At 39.4% G+C, this 17,342-nt stretch overlaps 1 protein-coding gene across 5 annotated transcripts in view; it reads right to left on the bottom strand.

Annotated features, from left to right (window-relative positions):
• SHANK2 (SH3 and multiple ankyrin repeat domains 2) overlaps positions 1-17,342 on the bottom strand; it is a 313,850-nt gene that overhangs the window by 196,244 nt on the left and 100,264 nt on the right. For 4 of the 5 annotated variants that reach the window (XM_071808790.1, XM_071808789.1, XM_065839072.2 and 1 more), the window contains exon 13: positions 2,408-2,717. In XM_071808790.1, the coding sequence (XP_071664891.1) occupies positions 2,408-2,717 (310 nt within the window). Of the gene's footprint in view, positions 1-2,407; positions 2,718-6,120; positions 6,386-17,342 lie in introns of those variants that run through there. The other variant, XM_065839073.2, reaches the window with a different exon arrangement.

Raw genomic sequence — 17,342 nt, 5'->3', positions numbered from 1 at the left:
ATCACACAAACCCCTTCCAGCATCACTTTCCATCCCTCTCCTTTCCACAACACAGACCCCACAAACCTCATTAACCCTTTGTCATACTCTGACCTTCTCCACTAATTAACCTACCCCTTCTGGCTGCTTCTGCTCCGCGACCCAATCTACTGCTATGTCAAAAAGGGCTTTTTCATCTAAAGGGAACAACAGCTTCGTGGTGAACGTATTATTTGCAAATAATAAGCAGAGACAGCAACAATTCCTACATTTAACTGACAGTAAGTAGGTGGCCACACAGTTAAACAAAATCTGTGAGGAAAGTGTCATGTAAAGTGCCATTCATGACTGCAAAATGGGCCTGTGGCGAGAAAAGGCATTGCTTACAGGAAAAAGAAATACATATATAAACCTTTTAGTTGTCTTTAAATTTAGAGAGCCTCCAGCTCTCTTCTCAGTACTTGGACGTATTCTGGATGCCTCTGAAACAAGTCTTGATGGTACGTAGGCAACTCTGCATCTGGGTGGCAGTTTAAGTGGCTGTGATACTGATACACTAAGAGAGACCACAATTATATTTCCACAAAATTTCAGGCATTAAATTGGTTTTCACTACCAGTTGTGCTAGTTTTCAAGATTGCGTGCTTTCAGAAAGGGAAGAGGAAAGTGGCTGAACAAACTCATAGCAAACAAATGTTTCCTTATTCAAAAACATTTTTTAATTGTTCCCTCCTCAAAGGATTATTTATACTTGAAGAGTCTGGAAGTGGATTATCCCAGGAATATTGATGAAAAGGCACTTTTAATCACTTCCAGCTAAGATAACCATTGACTCTAAGGTTAAACCTCCCACTTTGGTGGCATCAGCCGTATCCAGTGCAATGAGGACGCTCATTCTCTGAAGAGCACCTCACAACCACCTCCTCACCTAAGTGAAGCCTCATTACAGAAAACATGTTTTCAAGCTGAGACAAGTCCCTGGGAGGAGGTGTCACCCAAATTATAATCAAATCAGCTTTTGCCAATCTTGTAACCTACAACGTTAAGACAAATTTGCTCTACTGCATGAAACCACTGGTATAAGAAATGTACACCCTGATCCTTCCAGTAATTCCTACATTTCAGATGTTATTTCATTTTTACACTGCGCTGTATTTCCGTTCTCCGGCATTACTGTTGCTATAACAAATAGAGCTTGTCGGTTTGGGTGCCTACAGCCAAGGAGAGAAGGATGTGCAAGGTAATAGGTGACAGCTTCAACTACATGAGGTTTTGTTTTACTGGCTTGAAAACTCGAGTAAATATCCATTACACCTACAAATGACAAAGAGAAACCAACAGCTGCATTTCCTAACAACATTCATGCCCTTTTCTACTCTGAACAGTGGCTAGTTTTTTATATTAGCAAACAGGACAGACAAAGCATGATATTTTAAATGATTGTGGAATTAAATAGCTTTGGCCAAAATATTTAAGCTCTAATTCTGTCCATCAGTACTCAGCTCTGTCTCCCTTCATTATTGCAGCTCTGAGCTTTAAGCCCTCATCCTGGTGCAGCTCCATAGCCTGCACACTTGACAGATGTAGTTTTGAAGTCCTCCTCAAAGTGAAGCTGTAATTGTCTGTTCATAAAGCTGAAGCCCCCATTTGTGATCAAAACCTAGACACAATGCCCTGTTTTATTATATTACTTACAATAGCTACATCACTCTAATTAGTCAGGATTTACTCTCCAGTGGGACATAGCTGCAGGGTATTTGCAGAGAGTGCCTGCTGGATCACATTTGTAATTCACGAGGAAAGAAAGAGCAGCAAAGTCATGGGGTATGCAAAACCCCGCAGCAAGGAGAATCATGAGAAGCCCATTACATGAATCACTGTCATCTCAAGAAGCCCACTTTGCTCTTATCCAGGTTTCTACACAGCCCCACTTATTCCCCAAATTGTTCCCTCTATTTTACTCTTTGTTCAGCACACATCTACAGGTAAGAGAACTTAAACAGTCTCTGCTTCGTCACCCATGAGCAGCCCCAACATAGGTTTCAGGCAGCACCAATAGTTTCATGAAGAGGCCAAGTATCTCAGAAACATTTTACTTTGCTGTTAAATGCAGTCATTATTTCAACTATTGAAAGATCTTGAGCACTAGGCACTAGCACCTTGATTTGGAGGTGCAAATTCAGTGCTAAGTCACTGCTGAGCTTTGCTGAATTTTAAAGTCTGCCTGGCTGCTGGAGCTCTGTGAGCAAACAGCTGCCTTTGACTGGAGCTTCCAATTAAAATAGTCACACTTGGACTCATCCCACTGTGCTGAGATTTTATTACCTGTATATTAGATAAAGTGGGCACACAAAGAGTATAAAAGAACATGGCAGCCCAGTATGATAACATTGCGGGGGATCTCACGTGCAAATAATCAAAAAGTCACCTGATGTGCCTGTGCTGCTGCCTTTTGGCATCCTCTCCCAGCCTGTTGAGGGATGGCGACCGGCTCCGGGAGGATGGAGTGTAACTCCCCACAGTTTTTACAGTTCCATTAGGATTATTCTGCATCTGTTGAAGTAGATGAGGTGAAAGGCTGCGGTGTGAAGAAGCAGAGGAGGAGGCTGACCACTCGGGGAGGTTGTTGATGTTCAGATTGTTGTCGCTGTTGGAGCGAAGCAAGATCCGAGGTGCTGCCAAGGTGCTCGGGGGTCTCCGCCTTCTGTTTGAATAGGTGGGAGCCTCTCTGAAGGGCACTGTGTAAAGAAAGACGTCCAGGGTAATCTCAGATGATTTCACCATTTATATGTGTTTACCACCCCATAAAAAGATTTCGCAACATATGGCATTGTTTATTCTGCAGAGACAAAAACTCTACCTTGCCCGCATAGCTAATTGCATTTATCTTTAAAACAAGACTAAAACGGAAAACAACTGGGCAACAGCATCCTGTTTACTGGCTTTAATAAATAATAAGGCAACACCAGAGGCATGAGTCTGCTGAGCAGTCTGAACTATGGGCTAGGAAATGGGAAACATCTCATTATTGGCAAGTATGAGTCTCAAAAAGTTCCTGTTCACACTATGTTGTTTTATTTGATCAGAACTACACACAACAGGGCTGGCTGGGAGAATTTTTGATGCGTGAACTTCTAACTTCTTTCTCCCACTGGCACCCAACTGGGTGAATTTTGTTCTATCACAAGTTCAGGTCTAACCTGAAATCAGAAGTGTTAACAGTCACCTTATCCCCATCCTCCAGGTTAAAAATTGAGGACATAGATTTTTCTCCTGGCAGAACTCTATTACATTGCTGTAATCCCCAGGTATTCCTCTCTTTCTAATCTAAGCATTTCCACCACATCTATTACTATGGTATATAGAACATATTACCCGAGGGTAATACACTCGCTCCATCACGTGCCATGTCCCCAAGAGAACAAGCCTGTATTCAAAGGCTGCAATACACCACTTAATGAAATAGTCATAACAAAAAAACAAAAACAAGGGCAATAAAAACATAATACAAACCAGAGGGCCCATCATTTTGTCAGTGTTATGGCCACAGCGCTGTGGTCACACGAGATTTTGTACCAGCAGACGCTATATTTTCCACATCTCCTTTTCGCAATGTAGTAGGTCAGTTAGATCCAAGTGCAACTTAAAAGGCAAATTTCCTAATAAAAGGCATCCAGCTCTCACTAAATGTGATGGCATTTCCTACCCATATTTCAAGGCAATAAAGGATCTGACTCTGAAAACCCATGTTTGCCTCAGTCCCCATTCATGCAACTACTCTCATTTATTTACTTCAGTGGAACTCGTGGGGTCACAGGATTTGATCCTGGGTGCATATATTTACATCTGAAAAGTTGCAGTAGTGTAACTAACAAAAGGCAGTCAGGCCTTATTCTGAAGACTTTATCAAGCTGTTGTAATTTTCAAAAAATCATATTGCAATTGGGAAAGAAGACCCACTAAATATCATCCTACATGTCTAAAGTGCCATTTATAAAGTGCCAGAAATGTCTACGCAGTCAATACCCTTCAAAAACACACAGAAAACAGAATAAGAATGTCTGTCATACTGTACAAGTAAATACATTCACAAAAACATGAATATACATAGGAATCAATCTGTCCTGCCTTGAAATACAGTCTTTAATTGAGAGAACACAGCAAAATTTAACGTTTCAGAGCAAAACTGAAAGAATATTTATAACATAAAGCTGGAACTGCAAGAAAAAGAATGGTTTATGTAATTTTCACCAGAATCAGTGAATGTGACCGAATGTTTTGCAAACACAAGCCCTATATTCCAATGAGCTGAAACTTGCATTGGTAAACAGCTCAGCAGCATCAGAACAACCCAACAAGAGAACAGTGCACAGAAAGGGCTTTAAATTCATTTCCATAGTATTTCATTTGAAACAAGGTAGAAATAAAGGAAGTAATCTTTAAAAGCTGTTAAAGGGCATAAAGCTTAGAAGTAGAATATTTATGCTATAAACTAATTTTCAGAATATTCCTACTTTTTCATATTTTTTTCAGCTTTCAAAGCAGCACAGTATATCACTGAAAGCACCTTGGTACTTCAAATGTGGAAGCCCCGGTTAGTACTAACTATAAGAAAACTCACAGCACTTTTATTCAAAATTGACATATACAGATCCTCGAGATTGATGTATATATATGACACAGACGTGCCACTTGTGCATTCCTGTATTTTTGACATTTGGAACACAGCTCTAGAAATCATTTCATTGAAGACAGTGATCTTTCCCAGGTACGATAAAGCAGAATAGCTACTGTAGTAATTTGAGTAAAGGAGAAAGCACACAAAACTCAATATAGGGAATATTTTGTACATACAGGTTTGCTACCTGAAGGTCTAATGCTGTTCCCTTTAGGTCACCAAAGTTTGTCTTGGACTTCAGCAGAAATTAGATGTGACCCTTAGATTTTAATTTTTCATTATGTTAAACAGGGGAGACTCTAAACCCACCAGCCAGAGAGTGATCAATCTAAAGTTTGCCAACATTTGGGGACGTTCGCTGCAACTTTTGAGAGGCTGGTGGGAGTGGGAGGGAGCACGAGGGGCACAGTGACAGGACGGACGGAGAATCGCTGAGCACGTTTATACCGACACATTTTAGAAAACACAAAACCGGTGCATTCATTCCTTCAGAAAAACCGGGTATGTTCCGTATGTAAACACACTCTCCAGGTACCAGACTAAATTAATTCTTTTTCCCTTGCATACCTTAGGATTTTACACAATCACTTAGGAGTTAGATTTGCCTTGCTATTACTGTTCTGTTATTAAGGAGACAACTACAAGCAAAATTAGCTTTTGCTACAGAAAATAAACGGGAAAGGGGACAACTAATTACACCCATTGACGGGTGTCTAACACAAATCTTTTATAGAAAGAATTAAAAATAAGCATTTCCGTGCCTAAAGTGATTAATATTCCACCCAACTGTTTCTTTTTCCCAGCAATCTGCAAACTGTAAGTGGGTGGATATTTTTTTAGCTGCTTCTTACAGGCATTATTTATATTATTTTCACAATTAAAAAACCCACAAAACACTACACAAGAAATGGATGAAATGCATATGTCCATGCTTTAGCCCCTGTTAGACAGGTTTTCCACAATATTTCCCCATGTTCAGAACTGTAAGTATAACTGCTGCAAAACTTGTTTGGGAAAAACACTTGATATAAAATGACATGAAAATGTCTGAACTAATTTCATGCCCCTAAAGTTTAAAATTATCATCCCTAAAGCATATCTGATAGTACCAATTAATCCTTCCTCCAGCTCTCAGGATTCTATTCCTGGCATTCCATACATCTGAAGGGGCAATTCAGCACCATTCACTACCAGAATCCACGAGGAAATTCCTCTCATGTCTTTAAATGCATTTCTTAGGGAAGAAAAACATTTTTACAACTCCTTGACTCTTCAGAGAAAACATTCAAATTATTAAAGTCACATCCAGCCTTAACAATCAGTTGTCTAAATGGACTTTAACATAATAATTTAAAAAAATAAATTGCAGGAATTGATTACTAGAGTCACTAAGCCGATCATATTAAATGTACACAAGAAAACACCGGTCTGAAACATCAAAGTGTTCTGCTTTTATCGCTTACCTTCTTTCTTTGTGAAGGCATTTAACAAAGACTTCATTTTCCCTTTTTACTTTAGCAGCAATCCCCTCATTATATAACCTTTGCTGAGAAGAAAGAGGCAACACAAAAATATAATAAAATAAAATTTTAAAAAAATAAATAAGAAAGCTACCCAATTTCTATGTGTTCAGGCTGGCTGCACCCTGACATAAGCAGCAGGTTTCTGGGCACTGTGTAATTGCGAGCATCGCTGGGCACGCAGCACCCGGCGTTCTGGTGACAAAGCCCACCCCACATTCTGTCTGTCAGCTGGGAGCCAACTGTGCGGAGACTGGAGCTGCTCACACACACACACACACAAAAAAAAAGATAGGAAAAAAACCTCTTGCTATCTTTCAGAGGATTAGTCATGTGAACAGCACCGCCACAGCCCCGCAGACCATGCTGCCGCCAGCGCCGCGGCTGTGCGGGAGCAAACGCCGGGTGAGGGAGGTGCGGGCGGCTGGGGATGCGAGGGGGCCAAAAATTCACATTGAATGAGAATTCGGGGGGAGCCAGGCGTGAGAAGGTGCTGCGCTTCACAGGCTGCAGCTGGGGAGAGGAAAACGCTGGCAGAGATGGGAGCTGCTGGAGGAGGGCAGGCAGCTCCAAAACTTGCACAGCTGCCTCTCAGCGAGCAGAGGGGTTTGCTGCTTATTTGCTTTTTGCTACTTGCTTTTTGTGGTTTATTTGCTTTTTGTGGTTTATTTGCTTTTTGCTACTTGCTTTTTTGTTGTTTATTTGCTTTTTGCTACTTGCTTTTTTGTTGTTTATTTGCTTTTTGCTACTTGCTTTTTGTTATGTGCTTTTGATTACCTATTTGATTATTGCTATTTTTGTTTTGTTTTGGCTATTTATTTCACAGAATCACAAAGTGTCAGGGGTTGGAAGGGCCCTGGAAAGCTCATCCAGTGCAATCCCCCCCTGGAGCAGGAACACCCAGCTGAGGTTCCACAGGAAGGTGTCCAGGTGGGTTTGAATGGCTGCAGAGAAGGAGACTCCACAACCTCCCTGGGCAGCCTGGACCAGTTCTTATGCTACTTGCTTTTTGCTACTTATTTCCTTTTTGCTACCTATTTGCTTGCTCACTGCAATGCTCCAGAGAGCCAATTCGAGAAAAAGTACAAATCACACCAAACTTCACACAATGACTGTGTTACGGAAGTAGATAAAACTGCCACTAAACCAAATATCTTAGCATGGCCTATATTCCAGTCTGAAACAGATGAGATATAAGCACAATTGTTTTTCACTTCCATTGCACTGGAATAAAACAGGTGTTTTGGCTTTTTTTTTTGCACAGAGTAAAAATATGACCAAGCTGGTTCACTAAATGCAGTGCAGATGCCAGAAAACAGATAACTGTAGTTTTAAAATTACCAATTCTGAAGAAAAAAAGTATTCTATAGATAGCTATGCCAGCCAGTGCAAACATGCTCCCAGAGGAAGAGCAAATAACTGAAATGGGCAGATAGGAAGCAAGGGGGAGGTGCTAAAAATCACACACATTTTAAGCATAACAAGTTAAATGTAAGATATCAAGATTCCAAAGAATAGTAAAGTCACTGTATATTTAAAAAATAATAATAATAACCTACATTAAAAAAATGTCCTCAGGTAGTATAAACTATATAACAGTTAATAAACATTTATTCCATTTCAGACATCTCTGTTGATCGCTAATGCATCTATTTTGAAAAACAGGTCTTATTCGTACCGCGAAAACTGCTTCATGAAAGAGAAAATAAATTATTAAAATAGATTTAACCTCTCTCTGCATAATGATCTCGTATTTAGCATAATGCTGAAAAGAATTAGTAAGCATAAATAAATTGAATAGTTTAAACTTAACATTCCAGTGTTTAAATAGTTATTAATTTATAATGAAAGGAATATTGCTCTAAATTAATATAATTTTATGCTTTGATTCAACTTATTTTTAAAAACAAGTATTCATAGCAGAGCAAATGTCAGACACAGCAAACGTACATCATTAAATGTCTTTCTTTGACAGGAAGAATTTTCTTATACTTTGAAAAGATGCAAAGCTTCCTGAAGAATAACTTTGAACTGCTATTCACTAACTTATAAGTATGTGCATTAATTAGCTCCCCAGAATAATCAATATCATTTCCAGAACAAGAGCTGCCATGCCAGAACAACCCTGCAGCTAACCTGAATGTTAAGCTTTCGTGTGTTCCTCTTTCTAATATCTTCATTCAATCCCCCTGATTACATTTGGTGCTACAAATGGGAAAGGAACGAGAGATATTAATAATATTTTATATTTCCGTAGTGCTTTCTAACTAAAGTTAGTATTCGGGAGCGGGTGAATTCTGCATGAAAACCTCCAAATCTGGTAACACTCCTATTTCAAATGGAGACCAACACAAGTGAGTATTATGAGGATAGTTCCCAAAATGCCCAGGAAATAGGCTAAATTCTTCATTTTTGCTTAATGACGGGGCTGAGAATGAGCTTTGTAAAAAGTTAGGCAAGCGTTTGCTGGTGATCTTTACTTTTAGCAACCCCACAATAACGTGAGGGCTGTTGCGCTTCCTTATCCAGGCATCGCTGTAACACCCACGGGCACAGGGTTCCTGGGAAGAGCATCTTCATTTTATACACTGTAGGGCAATATTGATAATACAGAATGTAGATTGATCCCTGTATACTCCAAGAATTATCTGTAACATGCATAGGAAAAAAAAAATCACTGCCTCCCTATGCTCAGTTCTGATAGTTCAGAATATATAGTTTCGTATTGGATAAGCATTAAATATCTCTCACGTTTCTCTAAGAAGAATATCCTGGGTGTTTTACTGAGAAGGTGACGCTGGTGTAGAATCCTGGGAGTCGAATCCTCAAACTGCCTTTTTCTTTCTGTGGGTGTCAGGATTTCAAACTATTGATAACCCAAGTGCCTCATCACAGCAGTTCGGTGAGGAAAGGGTTAACTCAATTGCGCTCATTCGTGTCTGTTCGTATACAGTAAAATAAAAACAGGGAACTGCAGTCAATCAAAATCAATCCCAGGGGGTATTTTTATTAGATCCTTGCCGGAGCTGTAGCATTTTATCATCTAGAGGTTTCTAATCAGTGTTAGAAAAACATAAAAATTATTTAAGTCATTTAAAACTATTGAGTTTCATGGAAATAGTGGGAACTCTTTCCGATCCGCACCATCAATTATATCACCTGACGAGTGATCTTTTTATCCCATTTAACTGTCTGTCTTTTCTCCAACGCAGGAAATACAATTTCTTCCTACATGGCAGAGCCTACTGCAATAAACACTATTGTACATTTGGAAAATATGACAATCAAGGAAGTCAGTGAACTATTTGCAGCTGCAGTGTTTTATTTTTTCTAGTTTTCGCTAATAGCTTGTTAGAATTTGTTTCTTTTAGCTGAGGTCCAAAAATCACTGGTGTTGGGAAGTCAAAAAATAAGATATTCCAGCAGCTTCCACCTTTTCCTGAAAGAAATTCTGCCTCACAATGGTAATCTTGGTATTATTAGCTCCGGACAAAAACCTAATAATTTGACCATGCTAGCACACAACAATAATGTAACGCACAAGTTGTTAGCATCCATAATCTAAAAATAACAAAGAACCTTGCAAATACAGGTGAGATAAGTCCTAATTCCCCTGCTTGTTCTGTATGTGCTCAGGAAAATGTCTGTGAGCTCTGCATGTGGAGAAGAACAAGCCACCTTAAGCAGAAATCAAAACATGGGCTTTTAAGTTAATTTTTATTAGCATTTCTTGGTACATTTGAAACACTAAGTTCCCAAATTTGTATAGGTATTTTCAGTCTATAGCTCCCATTAAGAATCTGTGGAAAATCAGTGGCTTGCATGCTCTTGAAGATCTATTTTGAGGCACTTCTAGAAAAAGGAAAAAATTATCTGACCAAATCTACGCTTGTTCTTAATCATCCCACCAACAAACCTCTAAGAGCAAGAGCTTCTCAGATAATGGTAAAACACAGTTATAATTGCTATGCTTTATTCTTTTTTTTTTAATTTAGTCCATTTAAGAGTTCTTCGCAGAAAAACCCCTTTAACTTGTATGCCCATCTAGGTTTTTGTTAAAAATACAGTTCTTAGCATATTTTTTCTCCACTATAAAATAGACTTCCTGTATGCTAAGGCACCAAATGGAGAGTTAGACAAGAAAAGACAGATTCAAATATAGACTGTAAAGTACAGAAAGATTTCATTACCAAAAAAACCAAACCTAGATTGGTACAGCGATTCCAGATTACTTACTTATTCCAGAAAGCCCCAAGGTGGCCAGGAGCACAGAAAGTGGGATAGATTCAGAAGGAATCCACTTCAGAGGACCAACTAAATATGTTTTATAAAACAAAGGGGTTTTTGCGGGTGTTTTTTGCTTGGTTTTGGGTTTATTTGTTTTTCTGAAAATATCTGGGAGGGAGAAGCATCTGAACCCACTTAAATGATGCTCAAAGAGCCCAGGTGAGCTGACCTGCCATTAGCATCTTCTTACCACCCAGCTACTACTGGTAGTAGCTCCTGTTAGTAGCCTGCAGGCAGCCATTCCGAGTTGGATGAGTAGAATGGGGGCAGGAGACTGTGTGTAGGAAAGGACAGCAGGGGGATGGCTCAGGAACAGATGGCAAGAGTTATCAATTAGAAGGAAAAAACCAAAAAGTAAAAATAACAGTGCAAGTTCCACAGCCAACGTGTCAGACATCCCTTCCGACACCCGGTATCTCTGTGACATTGCTGTCCCCAAATTCTGCTCTGTGTGACAAGGGCCAGTCTCCCTCAGCTCTCACCAGGAACATACACAGAATTTGCTTAAAAACCACCACTGTGGAGTCAGGAAGGCTCTCACATAGCCAGCAGAAGCCATAAGTTAATTAAAGGCAATTTTTTCACGTTGTGGAGCAAACTGGCCGCTGCTGGGCTCTCCGATTCTGCAGAAAACACTTTACTCAATTGCTGTTATTAGAAGTATTTTAATATCTCAGCACATGAGGTGTATGTGTTTGTGGGTACGTTTCAAGGGTATTTAGAAATTGACGAATGTCCAGTTGCCACATATAAATGAGCTTAAAATCATGGGAAACAAAAATCAATCTCTCTTTCTTGCCACGCTCGCGTGATTATAAATAAACCTTCGCTAAGTTTATAGCAGTAATGCAAGAATAACATTCAAAGAGCTGCAATGATTCTGGAGGGGGGAGACGCGTTCACCTCAAGGCTTTGCTTTCAGATGCCCACAGAAAGTTGAGAACATATATAGAATCTTCTATTTAGATTACTTTTAAAAATTGCTAAGTATTGCTTAAAACTTGCTACAACTCAGAGCGAATATCTGAAATCTCTCTGACGGGTTAGAAGATAACAGGTTTCAAAATGACGACCCAAAAGAGCTTGAATATCGTGGGGTTTTTAAAAAGAAAAAAAATCACTGGAAAGCTCAATGTGGCAATAGCTGCAAATATTTGAAGCTTTGACTGCAGTGATACAGATATACAAATCAGAATTTACCTGAGAATTGAAATAAAAGCCTCCATCCCCAGGGACGCTGGTGTGAGGAACCCGGGTGGGGGCGCGCGAAGAACCGGAAGAGCGGGAGGTTAAAAGGCGGGAAAACGAAACCTTCCAATTCTGCGTGAAAGGCTGGAAACCGGGGGCAAACAATGGCCCGTAATGAGGGAGATGCCTCGCAAGCAGGGGCTTGGGGAGAGAGGAGAAGTAAATGCGATGACGGAGAGTTACAATAGTTGAAGGAGGATTTAAAAACGTGATTGAAATCCATCAGCAACGTCAAAAGATGCGGCCAATTTGAATAAAACACCTATGGCTCTCTTGCAGTGTAACTGCTATAACAAAAAAGTAACTTATCCAAACAAAAATCTGTGTTTTATGCACTTTTTTCTCTGCAGAGCATTCTCCCTCACCAGAGGTGGGCAATGAGAACCCAGCTCTGACAAGCATTTCTCAACTTTTTATATGCCTGGAAACGCACAACCCCTCATTTCTACTACACATGTTTGGGTCGAAAATAACATCAAACTCACTCTGAAAAATACAAATAACTACGACAAATATTTGCATCTGTATTCGATACATTTGTGCACCCAGGTAACCAATAGTTTTCTTTGCTGGTTGTTGTGAAAACAAGGAAATATTTTTAGAAGTAAATATTTATTGTGAACCCTTTCAAAAAAAATGGCAATGGGTGATTTGCAGCAGACCAGACACCAAACTACTTGTTTTTAATTGATTTCTTTAAACATGGACTAGGCTGATTTCAAGGTCTGCTTTCATCAGCAAGTAGAATTCATCCAGAATTCCTCATCTTTATTCTGCAGTGGACGATTAGCAACCAGCTCCTTAAAAGTGTCGTTGAAGCAAGAGATTAACAACTCATAGCATATCTGGACATAAAGATCTATTTAGCTCAGACTATCAGCTTGAACTGAAAGCATTCAAGTGTGAAACCCTGAAGCTGCATTCTTTTACCTCCAACAATAAAACAGAAAATACAAATCAAATATAATTATATCTAACTACAGATTCTTATGCTCTTTAAGCAAGCTGGTGAAAGGATGGTGCAATTTTCTCCACTAATAATACACTGGGAAAATCTAATCCTGATGCAGCACCGCTCAGAAGCATTGAATTACACAACAAATTAATTTTGTTCTTTCCATTATGTATATATTGAGTTGGGAAAAATATCATTTAACATCAGGGGATTGTGCATATCCCAACCCACATAGTTTATGGCGAAAAAAAAATAAAATAAAAGCAATGTCAATCAGAGAGAGGAGAATTTCATGGCTGGTAGCTCCTGCAAACAAAAATGCCTGATTTTTTCTCTTAATGTCTGACACTGATGGGCCTTGGATACAATATACAAATGTGTGGGTTGCAGTCTGATGTTGCAGGGGAGAACAAAGACAAATGGAACTACACAAGATGCTTAGAAAAACAAATGTAGCAATATTGGACTGCATGCTGTTTCTGTGTTCTGCTGTTGTACAGAAAACAATCTAATTTTGCCTTTGTGTAACTTTCCTCCTACCAAAAGCTCTCAGCGAATTCCTTAAATCATTATGTTGTTCCAGGCTTAATTCAGTGATTTGCTTTCACTGCTTTAATCTAAGTGTGAACCTCTTTAGTAAATAGTGGGACAAAGCATCTGTGCTTCCAAAAGTGTTGGTGGATCATGTCAGTTTTATTTAGAATAACACCATTTTCATAACTGAAAAGCGTATATTGCTCTCAATGGGGGGGAAAAAAATGGACTCTTATAGAAGTTACAAAATACATAATCACCCAAAGTGGTCAAGCGGTTTGCCACAGGCATGTGCATTATGCTACTACAATTTATAGGGACAATCGTAATTATTGGGAGGATGGGGTTGTTGGGTAAGTTAACATGAACTGTTTTAGGTGTCAGTCAGTTGGATCCATTTCTCCAGGCTTCTTATCTTGCAGCACCATTCCCAAGCACATCAGATTGGAAACGCATCCAGTCTGCTCTGACAGCCTTTCACGATACCTGTGCAGAAGTCTGCATGACAGCACAAGGTGTGTAAGGATGCAGAAGTGCATCTATACAAATGCCAGCTTTATAGCCCATCCTCGGCTCGAGTGGCTCTCAAACACACACTTACTCCTGATTTACTGCAGGCCAAATGACAGAAGAAACCGAGCCACGACATTGACGGTCATGCATGACTATGAGTTAGCCCGCAGGAATTATAAGAAAATAGCAAAGAAATAACCCCACAATATCTTATTTTGGCTGCAGCTCCTTCCTCTTTTTCAGCCCTTAAATCTTGGTGTCCTTCACTGCCATTTTTCAGACTTATTTTTCCTCCTTCTCATGGCTACCGTTGACTTTCACTCCTTCCATCACCAGTTCCCTAAGGATAACCTATCTGTCCACCACACAGAGCCAGCAGAAAATAAATGGCACGTAAAAGAGAATTTCTAGAAGATACCACATCATAGCAAAGTCACATAAAATGAACAACAAGGACAAAAGGATAGGGACACAAAAACAAGGGCAGCAAGAAAACAGTCTATGAGGTAGCTCATGTAGAAGAGGAAGATCTATAGGAGGTGGCATCATGTAAATGTCTAATAATGGTAGAAAAAAAAAATCATCTATCTTCATATGCCGAAGTTTAATTGTGAAGAGAGGAGGGAACAATGAAGCAGTTAATACGACATTACTACACTTGTTAATATGTTATTACAGCATCGCAGACTGGTTGGGGTTGGAAGGAACCTCAGGAGACCATCTAGTCCCACCCACCTGATAAAGCAGGTTCACCTAAAGCATATCGCACAGGATCACATCCAGGAGGGTTATTGCACTTCAAGAGTAATATTTTCAAAGAGAAAAGACGACATTGTTTTACTGAGGAAACATAGCTGGCCTTCACCTGTCAGCAAACAACCTACAGAACTGCGAAAGCTTTTCATTCTACTGGTTCACTTCCCACAGGTGTATGCTACTTTGTGATGTATTTAATGATAAAAACCTGCATTACCACTTTCATTCTTCACAGCAGAGCAGCCAAAGGAGCCCATTTTTATTCTGGCAGAGGTATTATCAACTAAGTGCCAAGAGAATTAAATGCTTGACTCTGCAGCCCCCCTGAAGCCCATGAATCTGCAAGCAGCGTAAGAAGAATTTAAGGAGAGAATACTATTGGGGTCATGAGTGTAGAAGAAGCCACTAAGACCTCCATATCCCATAGACATAACAAACTAGAAAGTAAAAAAGCATTTACATAATTCTAGATGTAGCTTCTCAAATGGGGAGTTAGTGAAAACCATCATTATTGCACCCCACATTATCCTCTGCACATATGTTTGTTTGTTCATTTGTGTTTCCCGGTAAGTGATCTTCAAGAATTCCTCATTTGTTCTTATTCTCATCATCTCAACTCCAAAGTGGACCTCACACTGGGAGCAACAAGTAAGTTAAACTTAAATTTTTGAGACAATGCACATTTGGGTTACCTGAGTATAGAGTCTCTCCTGCAAATTTCCAATCATCTTTTATGCTACATGTAGTAGATACGCAATGCAACTATTCAACCCTCAAAATATCTTCTCTTCTAAACAGAAGACAGCAAGCTCTGTCTAAATCCATGTCATCAAACAGGATCTTCAACAAATAAAACCCAATAATTTAAGATGATAATTGTCTCACTATCCTTAGCTTGATTTAGACATTTGGTGTTAAAAAGAAACTAAAACATTGCTGACTTATTCATTAAAATAACAGCATTTTAAATTATATTAGTAGCCTACATTTCTTCACCTCAAAAATAACTGTTAATGAATCATGCTGGTATAAATAAGAAAGGATAAAAAAAGAATGTATCCGCTGTAAGAGGGGGTTATCTTTGTACAAATATGTAGGTGTTTGCAGCATTTGTAATGTTCTCAGTGGTTAATCCCATTGAGAAAGAGAGGCTTGCTCACTGATGAGTTTTTGAGGTGGATTAGTAATTAGTGTCAGCAATACTATGCCTGCTTCTGGTTCAAGACACAACCATTTGCATTTTACACTCTTTGAAAATGTCGAGGGAAGACTTTTTCCACCCCCTCCAGCGTAGCCTGTTTCTTGATGTCACCTGCAGATTACGTTCTGAGTTGGTACATTGACAGCTAAGATTAGATTTTCTGTAACAACAATACAAAAAAGGACCCTCTGGTTTCTATAGGTAAGTGAGAGCAGGTAAATAAGATCAATTGAAAGAATATGGAAGGTGTAAGCTCAAAAAAGTAATCTTATGTGAATGCTATTTCAGAAATATCACTTATTCTTATGTTTCTGGCAGCAGCGGTAGATAGAGCTACATGATATTCATTAATTCAGTGGAAAATGCGTGGCTGACATCCAAGACACTACTATGAAAATAGAAGTGTTCTGGATATTATTTGGCAGTCACACCCCCGGACATCATGAGTACTACAATAAAATTTGACTTCTATGTTCAAATTTCAAAATAACTCTGTTTTCTTCCGGACAAGAAGTGATGCAAATAAAGTGAGAGGAAAATAGGAAAGCACATCCCTAAAAAAGAATGGGATGTGAGAAAGGAGAGTAATTGCATAAACAAGCAAATTGCATATGTTGTTCTCTACTAAGCCATGGCATTTCAGGTGCAGATTCTTGATGTTTCAGAATAACTGAAGACTGTGTGTTCAGAAGATAAATCATTCTCATGGTGGTATTACCTGTACATATGTGCAACTACTATATGTGTCCACCAGCACTTTCATTAGAAGAAGGATCGTTTGGCACTAATCACCTGGGATCCAGCCTGTTGTCATCTACAGAAACACATCTAAACTGGGTTAATGATGATTGTATCTGTATATTCAAAGGCACAATTTCAGGTGTGAGAATTTTAAGTAATAAACAGTACATGTTTATAAGTGCATGAATAATACGCTGTGTATCAAAAGAGAAAGTACATAAGGTAGAACAGATAAAACAGGATAACACAAAATACATTATTTCAGATACTACATTAGGAAGCTTCAGTTGGGAAGCAAATTCAAACTACTTGCAATATTTTTTGGTTCACTGATGTTTGCAAAAGAGATTTACAATGAAGGAAAGATCCAGCCCTTGGCTCTACCAGTGGACACCAGATCCAGAGTCAGCGGGAACTGATGGTGCAGCAACCCTGCAAGCAGCCCCCACCAAATTTGGCTTCTGAGGAACCGCTGCTTCTAAACAGCATCCAGGTGCCCGCAGGTCCTCAGGATGCTCCCATTGTAATGGGGGAGAGAAACACGATCAAACATTGTTTGCACTCCCCATGCCGTGTTCCCAGTGGAGCTGAGGTCTGGAAAGCCCCAGACCACCTCCTCAGCAGCCCATGACTGATGGAGAGGGGGTGGAACAGAACAAGAATTAACAGAAATTTATGAAGTTGGGGAAAATTTTTTTACAGAATCACCGCAACTGTAAACGTTCCATAAAGTCTTAGAATCCTTTTCCTGGTCTAGAATTTGGCAAGAAATTTAGAAATGACTCACCCTAGGTCTCCCTGTTAAGGACCATGTTTTCCTTTATGTTGGGAAGCTGCAAGGAACATCAAAGGAATTATCAGCAGAGAAGAAGGAGGAGAAATAAATGGGACTCACAGGACACATCTGAGGTCAAGAAATAAAGTATACAT

The sequence above is a fragment of the Patagioenas fasciata genome, chromosome 5, assembly GCF_037038585.1.
Source record: "Patagioenas fasciata isolate bPatFas1 chromosome 5, bPatFas1.hap1, whole genome shotgun sequence".
Taxonomy (NCBI): domain Eukaryota; kingdom Metazoa; phylum Chordata; class Aves; order Columbiformes; family Columbidae; genus Patagioenas; species Patagioenas fasciata.
This window is presented reverse-complemented; position numbering and strand designations above follow the sequence as displayed.